The sequence below is a fragment of the Mobula hypostoma genome, chromosome 1, assembly GCF_963921235.1.
Source record: "Mobula hypostoma chromosome 1, sMobHyp1.1, whole genome shotgun sequence".
Lineage (NCBI taxonomy): Eukaryota > Metazoa > Chordata > Chondrichthyes > Myliobatiformes > Myliobatidae > Mobula > Mobula hypostoma.
Genome location: NC_086097.1, coordinates 181,060,246 through 181,084,316, shown reverse-complemented (window position 1 = coordinate 181,084,316; position 24,071 = coordinate 181,060,246). Strand labels below are relative to the sequence as shown.

At 42.1% G+C, this 24,071-nt stretch overlaps 1 protein-coding gene across 1 annotated transcript in view; it reads left to right on the top strand.

The window, feature by feature from the left end:
- The window catches only part of cdk5 (cyclin dependent kinase 5), a 75,831-nt gene that overhangs the window by 6,908 nt on the left and 44,852 nt on the right, over positions 1 to 24,071 (top strand). Inside the window, exons 2-5 of the mRNA XM_063061028.1 lie at positions 1,264 to 1,352; positions 1,715 to 1,782; positions 9,461 to 9,521; positions 10,655 to 10,711. Of these exons, the coding sequence (XP_062917098.1) occupies positions 1,264 to 1,352; positions 1,715 to 1,782; positions 9,461 to 9,521; positions 10,655 to 10,711 (275 nt within the window). The remainder of the gene's footprint in view (positions 1 to 1,263; positions 1,353 to 1,714; positions 1,783 to 9,460; positions 9,522 to 10,654; positions 10,712 to 24,071) is intronic.

The window sequence follows — 24,071 nt, the reverse complement described above, 5'->3', positions numbered from 1 at the left end:
ACGTGTTGGAGAACTGAGATGGTGAGCAGTAGTGGTGATGTCCTGGACATGGTAGCCGTTCTGCTAATTCAGATAGCGTTTCCCCAAAGGGAGGAGAGTAAAGATACAGCCTGTTAGATCTTGCTGTGTGCTTTGAAAATGACATTTGACGTGTTTAGGGCAGCAGAACAACAAGAGGCCACCCTTACTGAAAAAATGGGAATCCTTAACAATAAAATTTTGCCTTAATTGAATTGGCTGCTGGCCCAAGAACAAGCTAACAAAGTCGAAACTCAGCAACTCAACCTAACATGTAAACTGTTTAAAGCATAGCACAAAGATTGAGCAAAGCTGAGGGATCAGGATCTGGATCTGGATTGCGTCAAAGTGAGTGAATTAACAGCTAGGGGGTTAGGATCCTGACATCTGGGATGGCGATATATAGTGTGACATGATACTCGACATGGTAATCGTCCTGACCCTCTCACTGACTGATGCAGCATAGATAGAAGACCCCTTTGGCATGGTACACACGCAGACAGTCCCAATTTCCTGCATTCGGCCCACATACCTCCAAGTCTGCCCTTCCATTTACCTATGCAAGTGTTTTTTAAATGGCAGTCTTGCACCTGCTTCAAACACTCCCTTTGGCAGCTCATTCCAAATACTCAGCACTCTCTATCATAAAGGTTGCCCCCTCAAGACCCTTTTAAATCTCTCCTTCTCACCCTAAATCTTTTTCTCCTAGTTTTGAACTCCTCTATCCTGGAGAAAAGATTGATGCCATCGACCTTATCTATGCCTTTCATAATTTTAAACCTTTCTATAAGGCTGCCCTTCATTCTCCGATGTTCCATGGAATGAAGACAGCTTGACCAATTTCTCCCAATAATTGTTGTAGTCATAGAGTAACACAACACGGGAAAAAGGCGCTTCAGCCCAAATGGTCAATGCCAACAACACCATCTTGATTCTCTGTGAGGCCCAGTGGCTTGAGCCCTTAACCGTCCAGTTCTTCCCCTCTTGTTTTTCACACAGAGGGTGTTGGGTATTTTGAAAGAACTGCCAGAGGAAGTGTGGAGGTGTAACAATTACAATGCTTAAAGAACATCTGAACAGGCACATGGATAGGAATGGTTAAGAGGAATATGAGCCAAATGTGGGGAAATGGGATCAGCTGAGGTAGCTGCACTTGGACAAGGTGTGCTGAAGGGTCTGTTTCTATTGTCTAATTCTGTGAGTCTAAATTTGGAAATGCCATCAGCATCTATTCTCCTTACTCAGGAACCTATGGGACAGTGTTTAAAGCAAAGAACAAAGAAACTCATGAAATTGTGGCACTGAAGAGAGTTCGACTGGATGATGATGATGAGGTAAATGATCCAAAAAATCTCGGGTGCAACTCACTTGTACCTGTTGTGATAGGACATAGTTTGTTCCCTGGAGTACGGGAGATGTCTGTATCCCCTGCAGTTGTAGTGTAACCTCTACTCTAGGGTTATATGTCTGCTGGAGAGCACCCGGGAACGCAGAATTTGGGGTTACAATGTGTATTTCGGCCCTCTGGGGTGGCATTTTGCTCGGGGGAAGCTTACGGAGCTGCAGGATGTGACTGAATTTAGCTAGCGTTAACATAACTGGCTGTGGTCCCCTTGAGTTACAGCGTATGAAGCACCCTCTGCAGTTAAAGCCAGAAGCTGATCCACATAATTTATTTGTGTTCTTTCTCACTCAGGGAGTGCCCAGCTCCGCCCTACGAGAAATCTGTCTTCTGAAGGAGCTGAAACATAAAAACATTGTGAGGTAGGAGTAATCTGCTGGTCAGAAGGATGTGGACACTGCAGAAGATAGTGTGGCTGATCTTTTACCACAGCACCACTCTCCTCTACCAACTACTGATTACCTAAATATTTTAAAGTTTTCTAACTTGTCTTTAGTGTACACAGCAACTGAGTCTCCAGGTGGAGAATTCCAAATATTTATCACTTTCTGGGTGAAGAAATAGTTTTCTTCTCAGTGCTACATGGATGATTCCTCATCCCTGGCCCAGCGGGAGTTCACATCACCCCTGCTTCTATCCTTTCCAGCTCATGTGAATTCTGCTCATTTTATTCATATCATCTCATGCTTTTAAAGTGAGTTCAGGCCCTGTTGCTTAAACTCTTCCTGTAAAAGTTAAAGAGTTTTAATAAGAGAGGAAGTGGGACTTACAACAATGAACCGTACAGCACAATATGGACCCTTCGGTCCTCAATGTTGTGCCAGCTTATTAACCTACTTCAAGATCAATTGAGCCCTTCCCTCCCATATAGCCTTCCACTTTTCTTTGATCCAAATGTCCTTCATGTATCTGCCTCTACCACCACCCATTGTAGTGTGTTCCACACATCCACCAGTCTTTGTGTATCTGTGTAAAGTAAAACAGGAACCCCCTCTGACAACCCCCCTGTAATTTTCTCCAATCACTTTAACATTATGACCCCTTGTTTTAGCCATTTCTGCCCTGGGAAAATGTCTGGCTGTCAACTCTATCAATGCCTCTTTTCATTTTATACACCTCTATCATGTCACCTCTCAACCTCCTTCGCTCCAAAAAGAACTTGCTCAACCTATCCTCATGAGACATGCTCTGTAATCTCGGAAGCATCTTGGTAAATAATCTCTGCATTTTTGTATTTCTGTGTAATAAGGGGACCAGACCTGCACACAATACTTCAAGCGTAGTGTGTTAACTAGAGTTTTATAGAGATGCAACTTTACATCACAGCTCTTGAACTCAACATCCGCCCCCAACTTTGAAGGCCGACTGTTATCGACTTTGAGGGATCTATGAACGTGGACCCCAAGATCCCTCTGTTCCTACACACTGCTAAGAATTCTGCCATTTAACCCGAAATCCTGCCTTCAACTTCAGCCTTCTAAAGTGAATCACTTCACACTTTTCCAGATTAAACTCTGCCTCTTCTCAGTCCAGCTTTGTGTAATAGGATTGCTCTCATGAATCCAATGGGCCTGTGTCATGACAGATATTATGATATAACACAGGAACAAGAGTAGGCTACTTGGCCATTCACTATGATGATGGCTGACCTAACCCAGGCCTCAACTCCACTTCTGTGTCAATTTCTCATGGCTTTCAGTTCCCTTATATTTCTCGTTACTTGGACAGTACAGCACAGGAGTGGGCTCTTTGGTCCATGATGTCTGTGCCAACCATAATGCCAATTTAAAGTGGGCATCTCCCTGCACATTGTATCTATCAATTCCCTGTCTGTCGAGGAGCTTGTCTAATTGTCTCCTATCCACACCTGTATCTACTTCCACCACTTTCCCTGGCAGTGTGTTTCCATCACCTCCCACTTCTGAGTAAAAACGAAGTTGCCTCCTAAATGTTCTTTTAGAAACTTCCCCTTTTGTCTTTAGTATCTTATATTTCTAACATGGGAAAAAGACTGATCATCTACTCTGTCTAAGACTCCAGAAATTTTATAAACATTCATCAGGTCTCCCTTTAGCCTCTGAGGGTCCAGATAAAACAGTCCAAGTTTGTCCAACTGCTCCTTATAGCCAATACTCTCAATTCCAGGCTACATCCTGATGAACCCCTTCTGCACCTTCTTCACACTCTCCACATCTTTCCTGTAATGGACGACCAGAACTACACACAATACTTCAACTGCGGCCTAGCCAAAGTTTTATACGGCTGCAGCATGACTTCCTGACTTTTATAATCGACGTCCTAGCAACAAGCATGCCAAACACGTTCTTTAACATCCTGTATCTACATGTATTGCTATTTCCTGGGAGCTACGGACCCACATCTCAAGATCGCTCTGTACCTCAATGCTTCAAAGTGTAACACCTCATACTGGTACATATTAAGCTCCATCTACTTTCTCGCTGTTATTTTTCTAGCTTGTCTATATCCCAAAATGTGCACTTCTAGTAACTTGATTTGTACTATATCTTTCCACATATTGACTGGGAGTCCCATTCTGTAAAAGGACTAGATGGGATAGAGTTTGTCATATGTGTTCAGGAAAGTTTTCTTCATCAGTACATAGAAGACCCAACAAGAGAGCGTGCCATTCTGGATCTGCTATCCAGATCTGCGAAATGTGGATTGGGACAAGCTGTTTTCTGCAAAGGTACACTTGTAAAGTGGGAGGCCTTCAAAAATGAAATTTTGAGAATTGAAAGCTTGTATGAGCCTGTCAGAGTAAAAGGTAAAGATAACAAGTGTAGGGAACCTTGGTTTTCAAGAGATATTGAGGCCCTGGTTAAGAGATAAAAGGAGATGCATAGCAGGTATAGGCACGTAGGAACAAGTAAGTTGCTTATAGAGTACAAAGGATGTAAGAGAACACTTCAGAAATAAATCAGGAAAACTAAAAGAAGGCATGAGGTTGCTGTAGCAGTCAGGGTGAAGGAGAATCCTAAGGGATTCTATAGATATGTTAAGAGCAAAAAGATTGCTAGGGACAAGATTGTTTCTCTGGAACACCAGAATGGTAAAATATGTGTGGAGCTAAAACAGGTAGGGAAGATCTAAAGTAAATTCTTTGCATCCATATTTATTCAGCAGACAGATACAGAGTCGATAGAAGTGAGGCAAAGCAGCATCAACTTCAACAACCCTGGACAGTTTACAGAGAAGGAAGTGTTTGCTACCCAGAGACAAATCAGAGTGGATAAATCCCTAGGCTCTGACAAGGCGTTCCCTTGGACCCTATGGGAGGCAAGTGCAAAAATTGCCGGGGACCTAGCAGGGTTATTTAAAACATCTTTAGTGACAGGAGAGGCACAAGATGATTGGCGGATAGCCAGTGTTGTTCCACTGTTTAAAGAAGGCTCCAAACATAAACCAGGCAATTATAGGCCAGTGATTTTGACATTAGTTGTGGGAAAGTTATTGGAAGGTTTTATAAGGGGCTGGATATATAAGTATTTGGATAGACATGGACTGATTAAATATAGTCAGCATGGCTTTGTGTGTGGTAGATCATGTCTAACCAATCTTATAATATTTTTTGAGGAAGCTACCAGGAAAGTGGATGAAAGCAAGGCAGTAGATATTGTCTACATGGATTTCAGTAAGGCATTTGACAAGGTCCCGCATAGGAGGCTGGTCAAGGAGGTTCAGTTGCCCGGTATTCAGGATGAAGTAGCAAATTGGATTAGACGTTGGCTTTGTGGGAGAATCCAGAGAGTGGTAGTATAAGGTTGCCTCTCTGACTGAAGGTTTGTACCTAGTGGTGTGTCACAGGATCTGGTGCTGAGGGCAGAAAATCTGGTTCAATTCTAACCTCCAGCACTGTGCAATTCGCACCTTCTCTCTGTGACTGGGTGGGGTCCCACTGGGCACTTTGGTTACCTCCCTAATCCCAACAATGTGTGGGTTAATTAGTTCATTGACACTCTCAATTGCCCCTGGTGTGTAAATGAGGGATAGAACTTGAGGAGAGTTGACGAGAATGGGGAGAATAAGACAAAATGTGTCTAATGTAGGATTAGCGTAAATGGATGTGTGATGGTTGATATGGACTCAGTGAACCAAAGGGCCTATTTCTGTATAGAACATAGAACATAGAACAGTACAGCACAGTACAGGCCCTTCGGCCCGCAATGTTGTGCTGACCCTCAAACCCTGCCTCCCATATAAGCCCCCACCTTAGATTCCTCCATATACCTGTCTAGTAGTCTCTTAAACTTCACTAGTCTATCTGCCTCCACCACTGACTCAGGCAGTGCATTCCACGCACCAACCACTCTCTGAGTAAAAAACCTTCCTCTAATATCCCCCTTGAATTTCCCACCCCTTACCTTAAAGCCATGTCCTCTTGTATTGAGCAGTGGTGCCCTGGGGAAGAGGCGCTGGCTATCCACTCTATCTATTCCTCTTATTATCTTGTACACCTCTATCATGTCTCCTCTCATCCTCCTTCTCTCCAAAGAGTAAAGCCCTAGCTCCCTTAATCTCTGATCATAATCCATACTCTCTAAACCAGGCAGCATCCTGGTAAATCTCCTCTGTACCCTTTCCAATGCTTCCACATCCTTCCTATAGTGAGGTGACCAGAACTGGACACAATACTCCAAGTGTGGCCTAACCAGAGTTTTATAGAGCTGCATCATTACATCGCGACTCTTAAACTCTATCCCTCGATTTATGAAAGCTAACACCCCATAAGCTTTCTTAACTACCCTATCCACCTGTGAGGCAACTTTCAGTGATCTGTGGACATGTACCCCCAGATCCCTCTGCTGCTCCACACTACCAAGTATCCTGCCATTTACTTTGTACTCTGCCTTGGAGTTTGTCCTTCCAAAGTGTACCACCTCACACTTCTCCGGGTTGAACTCCATCTGCCACTTCTCAGCCCACTTCTGCATCCTATCAATGTCTCTCTGCAATCTTTCACAATCCTCTACACTATCTACAACACCACCAACCTTTGTGTCGTCTGCAAACTTGCCAACCCACCCTTCTACCCCTACATCCAGGTTGTTAATAAAAATCATGAAAAGTAGAGGTCCCAAAACAGATCCTTGTGGGACACCACTAGTCACAATCCTCCAATCTGAATGTACTCCCTCCACCACCACCCTCTACCTTCTGCAGGCAAGCCAATTCTGAATCCACCTGGCCAAACTCCCCTGGATCCCATGCCTTCTAACTTTCTGAATAAGCCTACCATGTGGAACCTTGTCAAATGCCTTACTAAAATCCATATAGATCACATCCGCTGCACTACCCTCATCTATATGCCTGGTCACCTCCTCAAAGAACTCTATCAGGCTTGTTAGACACGATCTGCTCTTCACAAAGCCATGCTGACTGTCCCTGATCAGACCATGATTCTCTAAATGCCTATAGATCCTATCTCTAAGAATCTTGTCCAACAGCTTTCCCACCACAGACGTAAGGCTCACTGGTCTATAATTACCCGGACTATCCCTACTACCTTTTTTGAACAAGGGAACAACATTCGCCTCCCTCCAATCCTCCGGTACCATTCCCGTGGACAACGAGGACATAAAAATCCTAGCCAGAGGCTCTGCAATCTCTTCTCTCGCCTCGTGGAGCAGCCTGGGGAATATTCCGTCAGGCCCCGGGGACTTATCTATCCTAATGTATTTTAACAACTCCAACACCTCCTCTCCCTTAATATCAGCATGCTCCAGAACATCAACCTCACTCATATTGTCCTCACCATCATCAAGTTCCCTCTCATTGGTGAATACCGAAGAGAAGTATTCATTGAGGACCTCACTCACTTCCATAGCCTCCAGGCACATCTTCCCACCTTTATCTCTAATCGGTCCTACCTTCACTCCTGTCATCCTTTTTTTCTTCACATAATTGAAGAATGCCTTTGGGTTTTCCTTTACCCTACTCACCAAGGCCTTCTCATGCCCCCTTCTTGCTCTTCTCAGCCCCTTCTTAAGCTCCTTTCTTGCTTCCCTATATTCCTCAATAGACCCATCTGATTCTTGCTTCCTAAACCTCATGTATGCTGCCTTCTTCCTCCTGACTAGATTTTCCACCTCACTTGTCACCCATGGTTCCTTCACCCTATCTTCCTCACCGGGACAAATTTATCCCTTACATCCCGCAAGAGATCTCTAAACATCGACCACATGTCCATAGTATATTTCCCTGCAAAAACATCCTCCCAATTTACATCCGCAAGTTCTAGCCTTATAGCCTCATAATTTGCCTTTCCCCAATTAAAAATTTTCCTGTCCTCTTTGATTCTATCCTTTTCTATGATAATTATAAAGGCCAGGGAGCGGTGGTCACTGTCCCCCAGATGCTCACCCACTGAGAGATCTGTGACCTGACCCAGTTCATTACCTAGTACTAGATCTAGTATGGCATTCCCCCTGGTCGGCCTGTCCACATACTGTACACACTTAACAAATTCTGCCCCATCTAATCCCTTGGAACTAATCAGGTGCCAATCAATATTAGGGAAGTTAAAGTCACCCATGATAACAACCCTGTTATTTTTGCACCTTTCCAAAATCTGCCTCCCTATCTGCTCCTCTGTATCTCTGCTGCTACCAGGGGGCCTATAGAATACCCCCAGTAGAGTAACTGCTCCCTTCCTGTTCCTGACTTCCACCCATATTGACTCAAAAGAGGATCCTGCTACATTACCCACCCTTTCTGTAGCTGTAATAGTATCCCTGACCAGTAATGCCACACCTCCCCTTTTTCCGCCCTCTCTATCCCTTTTAAAGCACTGAAATCCAGGAATATTGAGAATCCATTCCTGCCCTGGTGCCAGCCAAGTCTCTGTAATGGCCACTACATCATAATTCCATGTATGTATCCAAGCTCTCAGTTCATCACCTTTGTTCCTGATGCTTCTTGCATTGATGTACACACATTTCAGCCCTTCTACCTTCCTGTCTTTACACTGTTTATTCTACTTCTCTTCCCTCAAAGCCTCTCTGTATGTTAGATCTGGCTTTACTCCATGCACTTCTTTCACTGCTCTATCGCTCTGGGTCCCATCCCCCTTGCAAATTAGTTTAAACTCTCCCGAACCATGCTAGCAAACCTACCTGCAAGGATATTGCTCCCCCTTGAGTTCAGGTGCAACCCATCCAATCTGTACAGGTCCCACCTTCCCCAGAAGAGATCCCAATGATCTAAAAATCTAAAATCCTGCTCCCTGCACCAACTCCTCAGCCACGCATTCAACTGCCATCTCCTCCAATTCTTACCATCTCTGTCACGTAGCACTGGCAGCAATCTTGAGAATGTCACCCTTGAAGTCCTGTTCTTCAGCCTTCTGCCTAATTCCCGAAACTCACACTTCAGGACCTCATCCCTCTTCCTGCGTATGTTGTTGGTCCCAACATGTATCACGATTTCTGGTTGCTTTCCCTCTCGTATCAGGATGTCGTGCACCCTGTCAGAGACATCCCGGACCCTGGCACCCGGGAGGCAACAAACCATGCGGGTGTCCTTCTCACGTCCACAAAATCTCCTGTCTGCTCCCCTGACTATAGAGTCTCCAATGACGACAGCTCTCCTCTTCTCCATCCCACCCTTCTGCACCACAGGGTCAGACACAGTGCCGGAGGCCCTGCCACCGTGGCTCACACCTGGTCGGTCGTCCCCGCCGACAGTATCCAGGACGGTAAACTTATTATTCAGGGGAATGGCTATAGGGGTGCTCTGCACTACCTGTCTGCTCACCTTCGCTTTCCCCCCTCTGACTGTCACCCAACGACCTGCTTCCGACAGCCTAGGTGTGACTACCTCCCTATCATATACTTTGTGTGATTATAAGTCTATGAACACCATCTCATGCCAACTTTTTCTGATAACAGATCTGGTTGTGTTAGTTGTAAAACCTGGGAACAGGTTTCATGCTGGAACATTCGTATCTGAGCTGAGAAATAACACATTAATTCCCCTGCTGGAAGTTCTCAATCTGATCTTCATTTTCTCTTCTCTCCAAAGGCTGCACGATGTTCTTCACAGCGATAAGAAGCTGACCCTCGTGTTTGAATATTGTGATCAGGTAACTGCTGCAGCCTGGCCTCCCATCATCAGCAGGGAGCAACTGAGCCCATTACAGTTTGAGGAGTTGATGTGGGAGAACCATAAGACATTGGAGCAGAATTAGGCAATTTGGCCCATCAAGTCTGCTTTGATCATAACTGATGTATTTTTCTCTTTCAACCCCATTCTCATGTCTTCTCATAACTTTTGGTATCCTTACTAATCAAGAACATATCAACCTGTACTTTAAATATACCCAATGACTGCCTCCACAGCTGGCTGTGGCAATGAATTCCATAGATTCACCACCCTCCGGCTAAAAAAAACTTCCTCTTTATTTCTGTTATAAGGGAACATCCAATTCTGAGGTGGTGCCCTCTGGTCCTAGAGTTTTGCACTGTTGGAAACAGCTCTCTACGTCTATTCTTTCTAGTTTTTCAAGTTTTAATGATAACAGACACTCAGGTCCTGCAGGTAGAATCTAAATGACATGTTTCAGAAGACATGAAATGGCACTTGGTCCTCAGTCAGAATACTGAGGTATGTACCCACCTGTGCTTTAAAAACACACCTGCTGAGGTCGCTTTCAACTGTGATGAGACCTGACAGCAATGAGTTGCCTGATAGCTCAGTGTGGTGACACTGCCTGTGAAGCTGGTGTTGAGCAGGCTGGGGAGAGTGGTGCAACCTTTCCACTCCGAGGTGTGGCACTATCACGGTGTGTTTGCCTTTTTCTGAGCACCAGCAACAACTGTACCATGTGTTGATAGGCCAAGCTAGATCCTCCAATCTCTCCTCCGCTCTCTTGCAGAGTAAGGCAGTCCAAAACTAGAGGGCATAGGTTAGGGTGAGTGGAGAAATATTTGAAAGAAATCCAAGTCAGGATTATTATCACTGACATATGTTGTGAAATTTGTTGTTTTGCAGCAGCAGTGCAATGCAATACATAAAAATTACTGTAACGCAACAAGTATATAAAAATAAGTAGTGCAAAAAATAGAGCAATATATATAGCATCTACTTGGAAAGGATTACTGGTGGTGTGGACTAAACTCAAAGGTTTCATATTGGGTTCTCTGGAGCAAATCTTATTGTTGGTTTTCATATTAGTGCCTGCTAATCCTACTGTTCAACCTCTTGGTTTTTTTTCAGGATTTGAAGAAATATTTTGACAGTTGTAATGGAGATCTTGATGCAGAGATTGTGAAGGTAAGCACAGTATTCCTTATTCTGCTGGGAGCTTTATGTATCTTAGTTATAAATGCACTGTCATGTCAAGTTGTTCTAAATCGGGAGTTCCCAACCTGGGGTCCACAGACCCCACCCCCTGTTCTAGATCATGTACGGCATGGGTTAGACAGAGTGAATCTTTCCCCTACACTGCATCATCAAGCACTCCCAGGGCAAAGGGAGCATGTGTTGGTTACTGTAATGAAAAATATTTTATAATTTGTTCCGTGTTCTGATTCAGCAAGGGGTATTTGCAGATGTATTTGCAAACAAAGGAGTCATTGTACACAATAAATCACTTTATTAGAGTTATGCTAAAGTTGCAATACAGAAAGCAAAACAAATATTTAATGAAGTAGTAGTACAGAAAACAAACTAATACTTGGCATGCACTAAATATGCTGATCTGCAGAATACTGGAAGGAATTTTGAGAAACTTTTATGCAGCCTTTCCTCTTACAATCTCTCTCGCTCCCTAGATGTTCTGTCTCTATCTCCAACATCCAACCCTTAGTGCTACCGCTAATCATGACCCAACCTAGAAGATTCCCCTTTGCACAAAGAAATTGCCCTTTTTTATATCCTTCAAAGTCCCTTACACTAGTACTTTCCCATGATAAAGCACCATTTGCAATCTGCATCTGCACGATGATCTCACCTTCTCTAGACAAAAATATATTCATTCATCATTATGTACTGTCAAGGCTGTACGCTTGTACTCTTTTAACTGTATCAAAACAATTCAACTTACAGGCTAAGACTATGTTGCCTTTCAGACTTCAGTCTCAGGTCCTCCTGATAGAGATCATTATCATTCTGATTGTTCAGAGAAACTGACCAATCCCCACCCCAATTTGAGAGGTTCAGGGAGGTTGGGCTTCTAGTCCCATTGAACTACACCCAGACCATCAACCTCCATACCTCTCCCATCCATGTACCTATCCAAATTTTTCTTAAATGGTGAAATCAAAGTCACATCCAGCAGTTGCTCATTCTGCACTCTCTCCACACTCTGAGTGAAGTTTCCCCTCATGTTCCCCTTAAACATTTCACCTTTCACCTTTAACCCATGACGTCTAGTAGTAGTCTCACTCAACCTCAGTGGAAAAAGTCTGCTTGTATTTACCCTGTCTCTTCCCCTCATAATTCTGTATGCCTCTGTCAAATCTTAGACCATAAGATGTAGGAGCAGAATTAGGCCATTTGGCTCATCAAGTCTGCTCCGCCATTTCATCATAGCTGATCCAGTTTTCCTCTCAGTGCCAATCTCTCTGTATCCCTTCATGCCCTGACCAATCAAAAATCTATCAACCTCTACCTTAAGTATACTTAATGACTTGGCCTCCAGCTGCCTGTGGCAAAGAATTCCACAGCTTCACCACTCTCTGGCTAAAGAAGTTCATCCTCATGTCCATTACAAAAGGATGCCCCGCTATTCTGAGGCTGTGTCCTCTGGTCTTAGACTCTCCCACCATTGGAAACATCCTCTCCACATCCACTCTATCAATCCCTTTCACCATTTAATAGATTTCAATGAGATCACCCCTCATTCTTCTGAATTCGAGAGAATACAGACCCAGAGCCTTCAAATGCTCTTCGTATGACAAGCCATTCAATCCTGGAATCATTTTCGTGAATCTCCTTCGAACCCTCTCCAGTTTCAGCACATCCTTTCTAAGATAAAGGGCCCAAACCTGCTCACAATACTTCAAGTGAGGCCTCACAAGTACTTTATAAAGTCTTAACATTATATCCTATTCCAGTCCTCTTGAAATGAATGCTAACATTGTATTTGCCTTCCACAGACTCAACCTGTATATTAACCTTTAGTGAATCCTGCACAAGGACTTGCAAGTCTCTTTGCACCTCAGCTTTTTGCATTTTCTCTCCATTTAGAAAATGGTCAATGTATGACCATACACTTTCCAACACTATATTCCACCTTCCATTTCTTTGCCCATTCTCCTGTCTTTCTGTAGTCTCTCTACTTCCTCAAAACTACCTACTCCTCCACTTATCTTCATATTGTCTGCAAACCTTTCAACAAAGCCATCAATTCATTCATCCAAATCATTGACGTAGAACGTAAAAAGAATTGGTCCCAACACAGACCCCTGTGGACCACCACTATTCGTTGGCAACCAGACAGAAAAGGCTCCCTTTATTCCCACTCTTTGCCTCATGCCAATCAGCTACTGCTTTATCCATGCTAGAATCTTTCTTGTGATACCATGGGCTCGTAGCTTGTTAGGCAGCCTCAGTTGTGGTTCCTTGTTAAAGGCCTTCTGAAAATCCAAGCACACAACATCAACTGATTCTCCTTTGTTTATCTTGCTTGTTATTTCTTCAAAGAATTCCAACTGATTTATCAGGCAAGATAAAACGGTTCCCTTGAGGAAACCATGCTGACTATGGCCTATTTTATCATATGCCTCCTGAGACTTCATCCTTAATAATTGACTCCAACATCTTCCCAACCACAGAGGTCAGACTAACTGACTTATAGTTTCCTTCCGTCTGCCTCTCTCCCTTCTTCAAGAGTAGAGTGACACTTACAATTTTCCCATCTTCCGGAACCATTCCAGAATCTAGTGATGCTTCTACAATTTTTTAAGCCACCTCTTTCAGTATCATGGGGTTTATACCATCTGGTCCAGGTAACTCATTTGCCTTCAGACTTTTCAGTTTTCCCCAAGAACCTTCTCTCTAGTTATGGTAACTTCACACACTTCATGCCCCCTGACACCTGGAACTTCCACCTGGTGTCTTGCACAGTGAAGGCTGATGCATAATGCTTATTCAGTTCATCTGCCATTTACTTGCCCCATTACTATGTCCCCAGTATTGTTTTTCAGTGGTCTGATATCGACTTTCATCTCTCTTTTACACTTTATTTATCTGAAGAAGCTTTTGGTATCCTCTTTAATACTATTGGCTGGCTTACTTTTATATTCCATCCTTATCTTTTTGACTTTTTAGTTGCCTTCTGTTCGTTTTTAAAAGCTTCCCAAACCTCTAACTTTCCACCAATTTTTGCTTTATTATATACCCACTCTTTGGCTTTTATGTTGACTTTGACTTCTCTTGTTAGCCACGGTTTGTCAATTTTCCTTTAGAATACTTCTTCCTCTTTGGGGTGTATATATCATTTGCCTGGGAATTTAATCATATGGTCACTTTCCCCTAAGGGTTCTTTTACCCTTATGCTCTCTAATAAATTCTCGTTCATTACACAATACCCAATCCAGAATAGCTGTTTCTGTAGTGGGCTCAACCATGAAAGGCTCTAAAAAGCCATCTCGTAGACATTCGAGAGATTCCCCCTCCTGGAATCCAGCACCGACCTGATTTTCCCAATCAATTTGCATATTGAGGCCTCTCCATGATGATTGTAACATTTCCCTTTAGGCATGTGTTTTCTGTCTCCCGTTGTAATTTGAAGGCCACATCCTTACTACTGTTTGAGTGCCTGTATAAAACTCCCATCAGGGTCTTTTTACCCTTGCAGTTCCTTAGCTCTATTCACAATGATTCAACACTTTCTGACCCTATGTCACCTCTTTCTAATGATTTGGTTTCATTTTTTACCAACAGAGCAACACCACTCCCTCTGCCTTCCTGCCTATCCTTCGGATACAATATGTATCCTTGGACATTAAGCTCCCAGCTATAATCTTTCAGCCATGATTCAGCGGTGGCTACAACATCATACCTTCCATTCGACAACTGTGCTGCAAGTTCATTTACCTTATTCCGTATACTGCGCGTATTCAAATACCATAAGACCATAAGATATAGGAGCAGAAGTGGGCCATATGACCCATCGAGTCTACTCTGCCATTCAATCATGGGCTGATCCAATTCTTCCAGACATTCCCACTCCCCTGCCTTCTCCCCATACCTTTTGATGCCCTGGTTAATCAAGAACCTATCTATTTCTGCCTCAAAAATACACCCAATGACTTGACCTCCACAGCCTTTCGTGGCAACAATTTCCAGAGATTTACCACCTCTGACTCAATTAATTTCTCCGCATCTCTGTTCTAAATGGAAGTCCTTCAATCCTGAAGTTGTGCCCTCTTGTCCTAGACGCCCCTACCATGGGAAATAACTTTGCCATATCTAATCTGTTCAGAATGTTTCTATTCTCCCCATCATTCTCCTGAACTCCGGAGAATACAGCCCAAGAGCTGCCAGGCGTTCCTTATATGGTAACCCTTTCATTCCTGGAATCATTCTTGTGAATCTTCTCTGAACCCTCTCCAATGTCAGTATATCCTTTCTAAAATAAGGAGCCCCGAACTGCACACAATATTCTCAAGTGTGGTCTCACGAGTGCCTTATAGAGCCTCAACATAACATCCCTGCTCTTATATTCTATACTTCTAGAAATGAATACCAACATTGTATTTGCCTTCTTCACCATCAACTCAGCCTGGAGGTTAACCTTTAGGGTATCCTGCACAAGGACCCCCAAGTCCCTTTGCATCACTGCATTTTGACTTCTCCCCATCTAAATAATAGTTTGCCCGTTTATTTCTTCCACCAAAGTGCATGACCATTAACTTTACAACATTGTATTTCATTTGTCACTTCTTTGCCCATTCCCCTAAACAATCTAAGTCTCTCTGCAGGATCTCTGTTTCTTCAACATTACCCGCTCCTCCACCTATCTTTGTATCATCGACAAAATTAGCCACAAATCTATTAATCTCACAGTCCAGATCATTGACATAAATGGTAAAAAGCAGTGGTCCCAACACTGACCCCCAGCCAGCCAGAATAGGATCCCTTCCTTCCCACTCTCTGTTTTCTGCTGATCAGCCAATGCTTCACCCGTGCTAGTAATTCCCCTGTAACTCCATGGGCTCTTATCTTGCTAAGAGGCCTCATGTGTGGCACCTTGTCAAAGGCCTTCTGAAAATCCGAGTACACCATGTAGTAGTACGCCATGTCTTCTGTATCTCCGTTGTCTACCCCGCTTGTAATTTCCTCAAAGAATTGCAGTAAGGTTGTCAGGCAAGATTTTCCTTTCAGGAAACCATGCTGGCTTTGGCTTATCTTGTCATTTGTCTCCAGGCATTCCGTAATCTCATCACTAACAATTGATTCCAACAAATTCCCAACCACTGATGTCAGGCTAACAGGTCTATAGTTTCCTTTCTGCTGCCTCCCATCCTTCTTAAATAGCAGAATAACATTTGCAATTTTCCAGTCGTCCGGTACAATGCCAGAATCTCTCAGTTCTTGAAAGATCATTGGTTAATGCCTCTGCAATTTCTCGAGCTACTTCCTTTAGAACCTGAGGGTGCATTCCATCAGGTCCAGGAGATTTTTTCACCCTCAGACCATTAAGCTGCTTGAACACCTTCTCAGTCGTAATTTTCACTGTGCATACTTCGCTTCCCTGACACTCTTGAATGTCTGGTATACTGCAGATGTCTTCACTGTGAAGACTGATGCAAAATACACATTCATTTCCTCTGCCATTTCTGCATCTCTCATTATAATATCTCCAGCGTCATTTTCTATTGGTCCTGTATCTATTCTTGACTGTCTTTTACCCTTTATATACTTAAAAAAGCTTTTAGTATCCTCCTTGATATTAGTCGCCAGATTCTTTCCATAACTCATCTTTTTCTTCCTAATGACCTTCTTAGTTTCCTTCTACAAGTTTTTAAAAGCTTCCCAATCCTCTATCTTCCCACTAGCTTTGGCTTCCTTGTATGCCCTTTGTTTTGCTTTTACTTTGGCTCTGTCTTGTCAGCCATGGTAGTGTCCTTCTTCCATTCAAAAATTTCGTATTATTTGGAATATATCCATCTTGCACTTCCCTCATTTTTCGCAGAAACTCCAGCCATTGCTCCTCTGCTGTCCTTCCTGCTAGTGTCCCTTTCCAGTTAACTTTGGCAAGTTCCCCTCTTGTGCCATTGTAATTTCCTTTATTCCACTGAAATACCAACATATTGGAATTTAGTTTCTCCTTCTCAAATTTCAAAGTGAACTCGATCATATTGTGATCACTGTTCCCTCATGGTTCCTTAACCTTAAGCTCTCTTATCACCTCTGGATCATTGCACAACACCCAATCCAGCACAGCCAACCCCCTTATAGGCTCAACCACAAGCTGTTCTAAAAAGCCATCCCTTAGACTTTCTACAAATTCTCTCTCTTGAGGTCCAGTACTGACCTGGTTCTCCCAATCCACTTTCATGTTAAATTCCCCAATGATTATCATGACATTGCCATTCTGACACGCCTTTTCTATCTCCTGCTGTAATTTGTAATCCACATCCCGGCTGCTGTTTGGAGGCCTGTATACAACTGCCATTAGAGTCCTTTAACCCTTGCCAATTCTTAACTCAGTCCATAGAGACTCTGCACCTTCCGATCCTATGTCATCCCTTTCTAATGATTTAATATTATTTCTTATACACAGGGCCTCACCACCCGCTCCTGCCTACTAACCAATCTTTCCAATACACCATATATCCTTGGACGTTCAGCTCCCAATGGCAGCCATCCTGTAGCAATTTTGCCCTATCATCAGCCTCTCCCTGCTACACATTGCCTTTGTTTGTAAACCAGCTACTCCATCTTCAACACTATTATCCGTCTTTCCCGTGTTCCTTCTTGCATTGAAGTATAGCCAGCTCGGGACACTAATCGCAGCATGCTCAACCTTTTGATTCCTAACCTTGTCTGAGGTCTTACCAACATCTGCATCCACAACCTCTGCACTAACTGTTCTGGCACTCTGTTCTGGTTCCCATCCCCCTGCAACTCTAGCTTAAGCCCCTCTGTGCAGCATTAACAAACCTTCCCGCTAGGATATTAGTCCCCCTCCAGTTCAGGTGCAAACCGTCCCTTCTGTACAGATCCCACCTTCCCTGGAAGAGAGCCCAATGATGCAAAAATCTTATGCTCTCCCTCCTACACCAACTCCTTAGCCACATATTAAACTGTATAATGTTCCATGTTCTGGCCTCATTAGCACGTGGCATGGGTAGCAACCCTGATATCACAACCCTGGAGGTCTTGCCCTTTAACTTAATATCCAACTCTATATGCAGAACCTAATCACTTGCCCTGCCCAAGTTATTGGTACCTATGTGACTTATGGCTGTTCACCCTCCCACTTTGACTTGATCCAAGATATCCTGGACCTTGGCACCCAGAAGGCAACATACCATCCTGGAATCTTGTTCTCACCCACAGAACCACCTATCTGTTCTCCTAATTAATGGATTCCCAATCACCACAGAGTGCCTCTTCTCCCTTTTCCCTTCAGAGTCACAGAGGCGGACTCCATGCCAGAGATCCGACCACTGTGACTTCCCTCTGTTAGGTCATCCCCTCCGATAGTATCCAACGTGAGATACCTGTTGTTGAGGGGCATGGCCACAAGGGTACACCCAGTTTTCTGTGTCCTGCACCTTGGGTGTAACTACCTCTTTATATGTCCGAATCTATCATGCCCTTGGCCTTCCGAATGATCCGGGGTTCATCCAGTTCCAGCTCCAACTCCTTAACACGGTTTGTTAGAAGCTGCAGCTGGTTGCACTTCTTGCAGTTTTAGTTGTCAGGGCCTTTCCACATCCCACAAGAGGAGCATTTCACTCTCCTGCCTGGCATCTCTACTGTCCTAGCTGAGCAGATATAAAGAAGAGAAAAAAAAATAACGTGAGTTTTTCTTTTAAAAACACAAACATGAGGAAACCTGCAGGTGCTGGAAATTGAAGCAACACACACGAAATGCTGGTGGAACGCAGCAAGCCAGACAGCATCCATAGGAAGAAGCACAGTCGACGTTTCGGGCTGAGACCCTTCATCAGGGCTCTTTTTCTTTCCTTTGCTTTCCCTGTCTGAGGTTTCTCTTTGTGGAAGCCTTGAAGAGCTGCAGCCTCAAGGCCACCCTCGCCTTCCTTTTATTTGCTCTTACTAATCAATCCTAGACGTCGATAGGTCATTGGTCAAAGCACTACCATGCTGCCGCGACCTGTTTGGGTAGTGGACCTGATTGAAATTCCTTCCTCTCCAAATTTCCAATATCTGGATTGGCCGTTGGTCAAAGCTCTATTACACTGCCACTACCTCTGCTGCCTTTTATCTTCAGGCAGTGGATCTAACTGAACTACCCTTCTCTCCAAACTTCAGATGTCTGGGTTGGCCGCTGGTCAAAGCTCTATTACAGTCTAGCGAATAAAGTTCTGACCGATTCAGTCTTTCCTTATAACTCAAGTGCTCCAGTCCTGGCAACATCCTTGTAAATTTTCCCTGCACTCTTTCAATCTTACTTATATCTTTCCTGTAAGTAGGTGACCAGAAATAGGTCTCACCAACATCTTATACAACTTCAACATCACATCCCAACTCTTGTCCTTAGTACTTTGATCTATGAAGACCGATGTGCCAAAAGCTTTCTTTATGACCTGATCTACCTGTGATGCCACTTCCTTTTTTTTTAATTTTAATTTTATTTGGATAAGGAATTCACAAATATCATGTACTTTTTTCACACATATAACCTTTTCCTTTTTTTATATGAATAAAGCTACAATTATTTATACATTCTTAAGTACACATTGAGATGATATAAAAGGAAAATAAACACTTAAATAGATAATTATGTACTGTGGTAAATCTAACCTATTAGGCTAAGTAATGGAATGAGTTGTTAAGAAAAATGGTAATAATAGTTTCCATATAACCCTTCTGGACCATTTCCACTGTTCCAAAATGTTGTATATAAGCCTATGTAACAACCATTGTAGATGTTTATATCCTACTTTGTTCATGCTTGCTCCTGCCCGCAGACATAATTATCCAATCCCTATGTACTTATTTACTTAATTTTTTCATTTTTTTTATCCCTTTCCCAAATCTTTCCCTTGTGTTAATTCTCTATTTTCCAAAAGAAAACAAAAAAAACAGACATTTAGACTAGGGGTGCTTACGTTAGCAATATTACTGTGTTGATGAGAAGAGCAGTATAAATCATTAGGAGAGTCATCTAAAGTCTGCTCGCATTGGGGTTATATATTCAATCCATTTATTCCAGATTTGATAAAATTTTTCTTTTTGAATTCTCAGGGAGTAAATCAACTTTTCCATTTTAAATATTTCCAAGATAATTTCGTACCAATCTTCTAATGTAGGTGATATTGGATTTAGCCATTTTCTAGTGATTGATTTCTTCCTTGCCGCTAAGAGGGCCTGCAGCAACTTTATATCTTCCTTCTGTTCAAGAAACAATACATGCCCCAAATAGAGCATCTCAAAGTTCAGAGGTATCTGGGACCTAAGTACCTTAACTAATGTTCTATGAATACCTTCCCAAAATAGACTTAATTTAGGGCAATCCCAGAAAATATGAAAATGATTTGCCTCCTTGGAGCCGCACCTTCTCCAACACATCACACTTGTATCTTTATATTTTTCCTGATATGGGGTCTTGAAGTATCTTATAATGTTTTTCCAACAATGTTCTCTCCAAGTCAAAGAATTAGTCGAGGACCATTGAAAGCTGCAGATTTTCCCCCAAGCCTCCTCTGAAAGTACCAACCCCGCTTCTTTCTCCCACTTCTCTTTAATATACAGTGTATTTACATTTTTAGCATGGGAGAGTGCATTATATAATCGAGAAACTGATTTACTAGGTATTGAACTGCAAGCCGAATTCAGAATCTTGAAAAATTCTAATTCTACTGCTGATAGGTCTGTATATCTACAACTCTGGTTAACATAGTTTCGTGCTTGAAGGTACCTAAAAAAGTCATTATGTTCTGGGCCATGTTTGTCCTACAGGATTTGGAAACTTTGTAATACTCTTTTATCTATAAATGAGAGGTAGGTTGTAAGACCTTTCTTTATCCATAGCTCAAATCTTTTATCTCCTCTGTTGGGAAGGAATTCGGTATCATATGCACACCATCTAAAGAGTTTTAACATGTTATTGATTCCACATGAATTAACCACCTTCTGCCATACTTTTAATGTAAGATTTATCCAACTGTTTTTAAATTTTTCCAACTGGGCCATCAATCCTTTGTCAGCTGTTGAGGCCTGTAGAGGAAAACTGTCAACTAATCCAAATTCTATTTCCTTCCATCTAGCCTTATATTCCCTATTACACCAATATAACAGAGGGGTTATCTGTGAGGCATAAAAATAATTTCTCAGGCAAGGAAGAACCATACCTCCTCCTTCCTTCCCTAACTGTAAGGTGTTATATCGAATTCTAGGTTTCTTTCCTTGCCAAATGAAGTGGGAAATCCATTTGTCCCATTCCCTGAATTGATTATCATCCACCTCCACCGGTAAAGTACGGAAAAGATACAATAACCGAGGAAGAATATTCATTTTTATAGTATTTATCCTTGAATTTAAACTTAAAAAGGGATAAGATTCCATCTATGCATATCTGCTTTTATCTCTGAGATTAATGGCCCATAATTTATCTGTGACAGTGTTGAAAGATCCTTCGGCAGGGTTATTCCTAAATATTTTATTGATTTAGCTTCCCACTTAAGATCGTATGTATCCTGCAATTTTTTGGATGGTGTATAATTTAGGGACATAACCTGCATTTTCTTTACATTTATTTTATAACCTGATATTTTCCCAAAGTCATCCAACAGTGTAAACGATCCTATAAATGATTTTTCTGGTTCACTCAGATAGACCAAAACATCATCTGCGAATAACGCCACTTTCTGTTCAATCCCTGCCACCTTGATACCTTTTACGATTTCGCTCTGTCTTATTAGTTGGGCAAGCGGTTCAATATATAGCGCAAAAAGGAGAGGAGAAATTGGACATCCCTGTCTAGTGCCTCTCTCTAAGATGAAGGAGTCAGAGAGGTCCCCATTTATCTTAATTCGGGCTGTAGGGCTGTCATATAGAGTCTGAATTACTTTAATAAACTTTTCTTGAAAGCCGAATCTTCCTGACACTCTGTATAGGAATGCCCAACTAACCGAATCAAAAGCTTTCTCAGCGTCCAATCCTACTACCATTGTCTCTGTCTCGTTCTTATTAACCTGTTCTAATATGTGCAGAGTTCTCCTTATGTTGTCCTGTGTTTGTCTTTGTTGAATAAACCCAGTCTGGTCTAAGTGGATTAGGCCAGGTAAAAGCTTTTCCAATCTGCAGGCTAATATATATGTAAATAGTTTGTAATCTAAATTAAGAACACTAATTGGCCGATAATTGCCACATTCTAGTTTATCTTTGCCCTCTTTAGGAATAACTGAAATAATCGCTTCTCTCCAGGAAGGTGGAGTTTCTCCTCTCTGCAAGATCCAATTAAAGGTGTTAAGTAGTAATGGGGCTAACTGTGTCTTCAGGGACTTGTACCACTCTGATGTAAACCCATCAGAACCCGGGGACTTTCCAGCCTTTAACCTAGAGATGGCCATGTTCAGTTCTTTGACGGTTACCGATTCTAATAAACTTTCATTTTGTAAATCTGTAAGTTTAGGTAGATCTAAAAAATTCAATACACTGTCTATATAGGGCTCACTGGGGGCCCGGGGTTGGGAGTACAGCTCTCGATAATATGTTTCAAAACTCTCTTGAATTTTCCCTATTGTACTCTCCACAAGCTTTGTCTTTGGATTCTTTATTTTATGAATTGTATTGTCTGCTTGTTGTTTTCATAATTTATATGCTAATAATCTAGCTGATTTACCTCCTACTTCATAATTCTTTTGTCTCAAGTAAAGAAAATTTCTTTGAGTTTCCAACGTATAAATATCGTCAATTTCACTTTGCAATTTCCTAATTTCCTGTTTTCGATTTGAATTACTTTTGTTGCTATCTACAACTTGAAGTTGTTTTAATTTTCCTTGAAGGTCTGCTAATTTTTGTGCATTGATTTTTTTCATGTGAGTGGTAATGGAAATAATTTTCCCTCTCAGTACAGCTTTCAATGTATCCCATAAGATCACTGGTGATGTTTCTCCCGTGTCATTAAGGTCTAGATATTCTTTGATTTCTCCCCTTAATCTCTCCATTACTTTCGGGTTATTGAGTATATGTGAGTTTAGCCTCCATAGTGTTTTCCTCATTTTCCTTTCCAGGATTAGAGACATAGAGACTGGGCTATGATCCGACAGATCAATTGTTGCAATATTACAGTTTTTTATCCTGAGTCTATCTGTATTAAAGATAAAGAAATAGTCTATCCTTGAATAGGCTGAATGAGGGAAAGAGTAATATGTATAATCTTTACTAATAGGGTGTAATTCCCTCCAGACATCTATAATTCCCAACTCCTCCATCAATGAATTCACTTTCCGAGTCAGAGATTTATTCTGAGTAATGATTCTTGAAGAATCTAATATAGGATTTAATCTGATATTAAAATCCCCTCCACAAATTACTACCCCTTGAGAACTGACCATTAGGTCAAAAATGTGTCTATAAAATGACCATTCACAATCTGGAGGAGCATAAACATTCAGCAAGTTATTTCTGTACCTTCTATTCTTCCTGTGATTTTTACGAACCGTCCTTCTTTGTCTCTAGTCTCTGAAATATGTTCATAATTAAGAGTACTTGATATTAAAGTAGCTACCCCTCTTTAGTAACTCAATTTATATGATGAATAAAATACATGCTTAAAGCCCATTCTTTTTAATTTTCTATGTTCAGATTGGCTCATACGTGTTTCCCGGAGGAAAGCTATTTGTGCCCTCTCTTTTTTCAATTTAGACATAATCTTATTTCTTTTAATTGGATTCAAAACCCCATTAACATTATAGGAAATTATTTTTACCAATTCAGTTTGCATTTTTCTCTAGTAGAAAAAAAACACTCTTCTAACCAAACAGTAAGCAATCCCTTCTCAACAGTAAACCAAGACATATAACCACACCCTAGACATTTTTGAACGTGTAACATTTGAAAATTTTTCCCGACTTCCCACGGTGAGGCCTGAGCACCGACCCGCCTCAGTTCAGAGGGATAACCTCTATCTTCACCCTGTGTTAGAGGGCCCTCAGCAGTTTGAATAATCATAGAGAATTTTCTCCTATTTATGTCTCGACCAAATTGCTATCATTCAAGTTATTCCGCCTAGTTTATTTTCAGTTACCAGTTTTCATTTTACCTTTAAGTCCGATTTACTCTTTTCAGTCATTTCTCTTAATTAATCTGTGTTCTCGTGTACATTCGCGTCTGAATATTTGCAGCTTTTCCTTGTAGTTTGACACTCTGGTTCGTGTGGAGCGTCCTCACCCCACTAACTGCCACGACTTCTGCCGAATCCTCTCCAGTAGCGACTCCGGTTGGGTGATAACTTTAATAGGTAGTCCCCGGTCCGCCAGGTCCAACG